General features: G+C 48.4%; 1 protein-coding gene across 10 annotated transcripts in view; it reads left to right on the top strand.

Annotated features, from left to right (window-relative positions):
* hspg2 (heparan sulfate proteoglycan 2) overlaps nt 1-8132 on the top strand; it is a 61412-nt gene that overhangs the window by 317 nt on the left and 52963 nt on the right. For 9 of the 10 annotated variants that reach the window (XM_048241059.1, XM_048241058.1, XM_048241052.1 and 6 more), the window contains exons 2-13: nt 14-85; nt 839-1024; nt 1383-1502; nt 1680-1811; nt 2040-2184; nt 4381-4532; nt 5040-5180; nt 5490-5653; nt 5969-6148; nt 6666-6862; nt 7136-7283; nt 7794-7921. In XM_048241059.1, the coding sequence (XP_048097016.1) occupies nt 14-85; nt 839-1024; nt 1383-1502; nt 1680-1811; nt 2040-2184; nt 4381-4532; nt 5040-5180; nt 5490-5653; nt 5969-6148; nt 6666-6862; nt 7136-7283; nt 7794-7921 (1765 nt within the window). The remainder of the gene's footprint in view (nt 1-13; nt 86-838; nt 1025-1382; nt 1503-1679; nt 1812-2039; nt 2185-4380; nt 4533-5039; nt 5181-5489; nt 5654-5968; nt 6149-6665; nt 6863-7135; nt 7284-7793; nt 7922-8132) is intronic. The other variant, XM_048241053.1, reaches the window with a different exon arrangement.

Here is an 8132-nt window from a genome sequence, read left to right as displayed (position 1 = left end):
CTTTGATTTCTAGTCTCCAAAGTCACTGTGCACAAGCACCATTCGCCTCAAAGTCCCCACATTGCGAGGTTCGATGTCCTTCCAGGTTTGTCTTCCTGTGCTGTGAGGAGGAGCCGTGGAGGCTCAGCCTGGTCCTGCTGTGTGTGTGTGTGTGTGTGTGTGTTTGTGTGTGTGTGTGTGTGTCCACTCAGTGTCCACTTATTGTGGTGCTTGATGACATGCTGGAGTTCTCTGGTCTGTGCTAACATAACAGACGTTGCATCTATAAGTGCTCATTCTCAGTTCTGAATAAGTTGAATGTGGAAGAGCTACGTTGAGTTGTGAACAGATTGGAGTGACAGTGCACTTCACATTGCCTGACGCTGGCTGAGTTTTTTCTGTGTGCTTTAAGTGAGTGTTTTTGTGGGCGTGCATGTGTGTTTACTATCACCGGCCTCGCCCTAGAACCTGTGTGCAGCATAAGCTTGTCAGACCATAGAGAGAAGTGTGTTTTCCAAGATTTGTTCAATTGTGATTTTTTTTGTTGTTTAACTTTCTTCGTTGTTTGTTTGTTTTGAGTTGTGGTTCAATTGAAAGTTTTCCATTTGCATGAGCCCCTGGCTTCTTCAGATTGGCCGTGTGTGTTTCGGTTTGTATTTCTGTTGAAGAAGAAAGTTTGCCACATTGCAGTGTGCTGAAAAACGTGACCATTGCACCATCAGATAGAGAGTCTGTAATTAGTAAGTCAACCAACCCTGGCATTGCATGGTCTAACCACCATCAGGTTTTATTTCAATATGTTCAATTCTGTGTGTGTGTGTGTGTGTGTGTGTGTGTGTGTGGGTGGGTGTTCTCTCAGAGCCCACTGTCCCTCCGCGCCCTTCAATCCGGCCCATCCCACCCGTTCCCTCAGTGGTGCCTGGACCCGATCGTCCACCCTGCCGTGCTGACCAGGCCACCTGTCAGAGCGGCGAGTGCATCTCCCGCGAGTACCTCTGCGACGGAGAGAGAGACTGCAGCGACGGCAGCGACGAGTTTAGATGTGGTACGAGACGACACACACACACACACACACACACACACACACACACACACACACTTATCACACACTTTTTTTCATATGCACACATATCTCTCATGCACTCACATCCTCTGCAAGGGGAACACAAGAATTATCAGTCATCATCTAGTACATGCAGTTTATATTAATCACCATGGATAATGTGTGTATTATATTTGATAATAAATATGTGTGTCTTTGGTGTGTGCATGTGCCTGTGAAATGCTATTTGTTCATGCATGCACGCATGTGTGTGTGTGTTTTTGTGTGTGTGTGTGTGTGTGTGTGTGTGTGTGTGTGTGTGTGTGTGTGTGTGTGTGTGTATGTTTTCGTGTGTGAGCAGGCACACCGTCTCCGTGTGAGCCTAACGAGTTTAAGTGTGCTAACGGGCGCTGTGCTCTGAAGCTGTGGCGCTGTGATGGAGACAATGACTGCCAGGACAACTCAGACGAGATCAACTGCCGTGAGTCTCTGTCTATCCTCCCACTCCACCCCACCCCTCAAAATTAACAGATCTTTTCTCTGTGTGTATATTTTATTATCGTTGTGCTTATATGTGTTTGTGTGTGTTTGAATGTGTGTGTGTGTGTGTGTGTGTGTGTGTGTTTGTATGTGTGTGTGTTTGTGTGTATGCCAATAGCCACTAAGGGCCCCGGGGATACGTGTGCACCAGAGCAGTTTGTGTGTGTGAGCGATAGAATGTGCATCCCAGCCAGCTACCAGTGTGACGAGGAGAAGGACTGTCAGGACGGCTCCGACGAGATCGGCTGTGGTAAGACCCTACTGCCTGTGTGTGTCCAGTCTGGTGTCCTGTCTGTGTGTCCCGTGGTAGCTTGTGTTTGGGTGGTGTGTGGAAATGCATGACTTGTAGTGTGTGTGTGTGTGTGTGTGTGTGTGTGTGTGTGTGTGTGTGTGTGTGTGTGTGTGTGTGTGTGTGCACAGAGTGGATGAGTAGGTGTAGGTGCGAGCAGGATAAAGGTCATTTTGGTTTTGTTCCCAGTTGCTCCCACGGTGACCAGTCCCCCAGAGGAGTCCATGAGGGCAGAGCGCGGCGCCACCGTCACGTTCACCTGCACCGCCGTCGGAACCCCCACCCCCATCATCACCTGGAGGCTCAACTGGGGACACATCCCAGCCAGCTCCAGGTGAGGGTCCAGCCGCCACACACACACACACACACACACACACACACACACACACACACACACACACACAGAAACCCCTTGGGTCACACACGAACACAGACACACACACACACACACACACACACACACACACACACACACACACACACACACACACACACACACACACACACACACACATACACTATAGTACCTTCAGTGTGTTTAAATGGGTTCTGCTGCACCCAGAAATGAGATGCAGGCTTTTTGCTGTTTATCAAAGCATCGTTGAAAGGTGGGAAGCAGCAGGTGATGTTCCCCTGTCGGTCTCCTGATTCATGTTAACTGCTTGCAGGCTCAGGCAAGACATCACAGATTCTAACATGCACACTGTCAGGTCATGCACATCATCTATGAAAACGCACACACACATGCATACACACATTGGGAGCGGCTGCTTATCGTCCCTGCTTTTAGCTTCGTCCGTGAGAATGAAGTGTCATGTGACTGACTGCAGACTGGTCTCAGTGACCTGGAGTTGGTTAAAGGGGTCGGGCGGTGTGTGTGTGTGTGTGTGTGTGTGTGTATGTGTGTGTGTGTGTGTGTGTATGTTTGTGTGTGTGGCGTGTTGGGGTGGGGGATAAGAGAGGGGACTGGTGACCTGTGGTGTTTCCTCTTGTTTTGCTGTGGTCACAGTGGTCTCCAGCGTTGGACAGCTGGGACAGTGTTTATGGTCCTTAGCGTGGGTGCGGGTTTCTTTCAACCCCTCTCAGCAGGCCTCGTTCTGGCCCAGCTGCACAGGCTCACACACACGGTCTGGCCAGCCGAGTTTTTCGCTTTGTGACGTTTGTCTGGCCGCTCCGAACAAACCTGCCGTCTGGAAAATGTATCACGCACAGATCCTGTTGCTCCAGCGAACCTCAGGCATCTGCTGGAAACGTTTGAGGTGGAAATTTTCTCCAGGTTTTGGACGTGACATTGTATATGACCCCGGCCTCACAGCTGTGGATGAGTGATGAGATACAGGATCATGCATTGGCCATGTGTAGGAACAGCTTGTTTGAACCGCCCCGACCAGTCAAATTCCTGATTGGGGATGTGTTGTTATCATTGAAGTTATTCCTGGAAAGGATGCTACTCAGATAAATGCTTTGTCCTGTATGGACAGCACACTTCCTTCTGTAGCAGATGATGGACATGGACTGTGTGGTATGCTTAAACTCAGCACTTAAAGTAAAGTAGTGACCACTGGTCTGACAGATGAATTAGCTGCAGAGAAAACTATACTCACACTCTCATGTCATACATTAATGCTTGTAACCTTATAGTAATATTCCCTCTGAGTTTCCAAGATACCCTTCTTGCTTTTATGATAGTGGTAGAGATCTGTTTCAGTTGGTGAGGGATGAACGATATAAAAAATGCGTAACAAGTGAGGGAGGTCATGTTCTAGTACCATCCTCTCTGCAGGAGTTCCACTAGATTTGTCTCTTATGAAAACACCAGCAGGGCCTCTGTCTCAGCCAGTTTGTGTGGGTCTGGGACAGCTCTCTGCTGGCAGATGGAGACTTTCACATCTTTCTCCCCTGTTGGTGGTTAACCCATCCAGTGGCAACAGCTGAATTTATGACTACACCCATGGGACAAGCCCCCCAACCACCACCTCCCTACACGCAAACACACACACACACACACACACACACACACACACACACACACACACACACACACACACACCACCACACCACACCACAGCCTGGGGAACCAGGAGTTGTGTTGCAGGTGTATTTGTAATGTTAATGACCAGTGTGTTTCAGCTAAAATACTCCATGGTGAAGTTCATTTAACAGCCCAGGTCACACAGTGTGTTTACACTAGCGACATACTTTCCACTGTCATACACGCATACACATGTGCTCATGCACAAATACATTCACACACACACACACACACACACACACACACACTCACACACACTGTTCTGATCAGATAATTAGCATTCTTTCATCACCCACAATTTCTGCCCATATTTAGTGACCTACACACATTTTTCAACAATCAGTGGAGACTTGATCAACAATTCCAGCCAACTATGTGCAGCTGTGCCCCCACAGTAATCAGCAAACAATTCAAGCTCTGTCAGTGACTTTTGTGAGTGTGTGTGTGTGTGTGTGTGTGTGTGTGTGTGTGTGTGTGTGTGTGTGTGTGTGTGTTTAGGATCACTATGACCAGTGAGAACGGCCGTGGCACTCTGACCATCCGGGACGTGAAGGAGGGAGACCAGGGTGCTTACACATGTGAGGCCATCAATGCCAAAGGCCTGGTGTTCGCCATTCCTGATGGGGTCCTCACACTCAATCAGAAACCAGGTACCTGCCCCTTTGTCTGGTGTGAGTATGTGTTTAAGTGTGTGTGTGTTTGTGTGTGTGTGTGTGTGAGTGTGTGTTTCTGTGTGTGTCTGTGTCTGTGTGTGTGTGTGTGTGTGTGTGTGTGTGTGTGTGTGTGTGTGTGTGTGTGTGTGTGTGTGTGTGTGTGTGTGTCTGCGCGTGTGTGTGTGTGTGTGTGTGTGTGTGTGTCTGTGTATGTGTGTGTGTGAAAAATACTCAAAGACCTGCCTTCTTCCTTAACAAAAGAATATGTCCAGTTGTCAGTATATTGTCTGTAGTTCAATCATCTATAATGATGAGAGAGAGAGAGAGAGAGAGAGAGAGAGAGAGAGAGAGAAAGGTAAAGAAAGAGAGGTGGGTTGTGGATGTGTTCTGTAGCATTAGCGGACTCCCGTGTGCATGTCCACTGGTCTGACCCAACATCATTGTGTCTCGATCCCCCGTTCCCCTGTCCTCTAGTTTTGTCAAGCTCTCTGTACTTGTCGCCAGGTAACTGCCCTGACGGCCAGTTTAGCGTATCGGGCCGCTGCATGCCCTGCTTCTGCTTCGGCATCACCAAGAACTGCCAAGCCACTGGACGCTACCGCAACCAGATGTCCCTAAGGTTCACCGACGAGGATGACTACAAAGGTACTGGACATTTGAGCCCTTACTTCCCTGAGTGTGTATATATATATATATATAAAAAAATAAATTCAGCGCACTTTAAAGTATACAGAGACCATTCAATAGATCAGTAGGCCAATTTACTCCAACTCAACATGGCTGGATCCTTATAGAGTCCATTATGAAGTAATATAGCAAGTGTTTACTTTATCCGGTGTTCAAGGTTCCATGATGAAGTAGTAGTTTCAAGTGTTTGATGCACAGTGAACACACTCCTCCCTTACATCTCTCTCTCTCTCTCCCTCTCCCTCCCTCTCCCTCTGTCCCTGGCAGGAGTGAATGTGACGTTTCCGTCCAATCCCAGCTCCCGGCCACTGACCTCCACCCAGATGCTGGTCAACCCGGATGAGCGGGAGTTCCAACTGGTCGACCTGGCCCGCCGCTTTCTCATCCAGGAGTCCTACTGGACGCTTCCAGGACAGTTCCTTGGCAACAAGGTGCCCCTCGCACAAATGTAGAGCTGCTAAAACAGGCCTTTTAATGATCTATGGGTAGTAGAGCAGTTATGTGTACAGAGTATCTATGCAGAGCAGTTATGTGTACAGAGAAATCTATTCTTATTCAAACACACACACACACACACACACACACACACACACACACACACACACACACTGTAAAACACGCACTGCCAACTAAGACTATAGAGAGCAGATGTATTGCTCATGCATTCAGTAGGCTTATCTTAAGGCTTTGTGTGTGTGTGTGTGTGTGTGTGTGTGTGTGTGTGTGTGGGTGTGTGTGTGTTCCAGGTGGACTCCTATGGCGGTTCTCTGCGCTATAAGATCCGCTACACCCTGGCACGTGGACTCACCCAGCCCATTGACAAGCCGGACGTAATGCTAGTAGGCAATGGCCAGAGGCTCGTCTACAAGAAGGCCGGCCCCATCCCCGCACAGCGCACCAACAACAAGGACATCATCTTCAAGGAGGTGAGCTGACCTGACTGAAAATGGGATTTTATTGCTGTTTTTACCGAGATGTCAGTAACTAGCGATGGTAGTGTAGTGTTTAAGCAGCCAGGTTTGTTGCATGCAGTAGCCTGAAAAGTCGTGAGTTCGATTCCCAACTTCGACTGTTGTGCCCTTGAGCAAGGAGTCTGGTCCTGAAATTAATTGACATCTGTAAACTTTGGATAAAAGCATCAGCCCGATAAAGATGAAGACCTAGTTTTGTTCCCCCTCATATGCTTCATGTTTTGGAATGACAATAAAACCTCCTTGAATTCTTAACTAAAAAGGAGAAATGAAACCTGTAGGATATAGTATAGCACAGTATGATACTGGTCTATGAATGTGATGTCTCTGTGAGTTGTGCTGGTCAGCTATGTGTTTGTGTGTGTGTGAGTGTGTGTGTGTGTGTGTGTTTAGGATCACTATGACTAGTGAGAACATGTGTGTGTGTGTGTTTGTGTGTGTCCATTGTGTAATGCTGTTCTTGTCTGTACAGGAACACTGGCAGCACTCGTCCGGTCGTGCGGTGAGCCGTGAGGACCTGATGATGACTCTGGCCAGCCTGGCCAGCATCAACATCCGCACCACCTATGACAACCACATGGTCAGTGTGGCCCTGAGTGACATCGTCATGGACACCACCACTGTAGAGTTCAGCCTGGACGGCCATGCTAAAGACGTGGAGGAGTGCAGGTGAGGACACAAACACACACACACACACACACACACACACACATTTATCATACACCCTTACACACTCACGCACACATGTTTATTACACACCCTCACACACAATTACATTGGCTTGTTATTATACCAAATCATCATCCTCTATATTGCTCACATTCGGTAAACAGTTAACAGATAATGTAATGTAATTACAACTCTCTCTCTCTCTTCTCATTCTGTCCCTACATCTCTCCCCCTCCACCCATCTCTCTCTCTCTCTCTCTCTCTCTCTCTCAGGTGTCCTCCGGGATACTCTGGCCTGTCCTGTGAGACTTGTGCCTCAGGGTTTGAGCGGGTCTCTGGTGGTCAGTACCTTGGCACGTGTGCAGGCTGCAACTGCAACGGCCACGCCAGCGCCTGTGATCCCATCAGCGGCTACTGCCTGGTGAGATGTAGCTCTCTGCACACACACACACACACACACACACACACACACACACACACACACACACACACACACACACACACACACACACACACACACACACACACACACACACTCACATATGCAAACACACACACACACACACACACACACACACACTCACATATGCAAACACACATGCACAGTTCCACACACACACAGACCTCTCACATTTACTCTTAGCTGTTTTGAGCATCTCACACCAATATGACATACACATCACAACACATATACACACAGACATACACACCCACACACACACACACAGACATACACGCACGCACACACACACACACACACACACACACACACACCACACAATACGCACACACACACACACACACACACCACACAAACACACACACACACACACACACACACACACACACACACACACACACACACACACACAAACACACTGTACTAGTGTACTATGAAGTATTTGGGTAGTGAAAGCATGTTTCTCAACAGAGCTGTGAGCACAACACCGAGGGTCCTCAGTGTGAAAAGTGTCGGCCAGGCTACTTCGGGGACCCCACACGTGGACGCGCTGATGACTGCAAGCCTTGTCCCTGCCCCTACACCGAGACTTCACGCAGGTGAGTAGCCGCTGAACATAACAGCATGCTACACACACATTAATGCTACACACACCTCAAATGTATGGTCTTTATGGTCTCTCCGCCCCATTCACACCATGTGACCTCTACTAGTTACTAAATTTACCAAACACACACAAACACACACACACACACACACACACACACACACACACACACACACACACACACACACACACACACAAGCACA

The sequence above is a fragment of the Alosa alosa genome, chromosome 4 (genome assembly GCF_017589495.1).
Source record: "Alosa alosa isolate M-15738 ecotype Scorff River chromosome 4, AALO_Geno_1.1, whole genome shotgun sequence".
Classification (NCBI taxonomy): Eukaryota; Metazoa; Chordata; class Actinopteri; order Clupeiformes; family Clupeidae; genus Alosa; species Alosa alosa.
The sequence above is the reverse complement of the archived record's forward strand: the minus strand, read 5'-3'. Positions and strand labels throughout refer to the sequence as shown.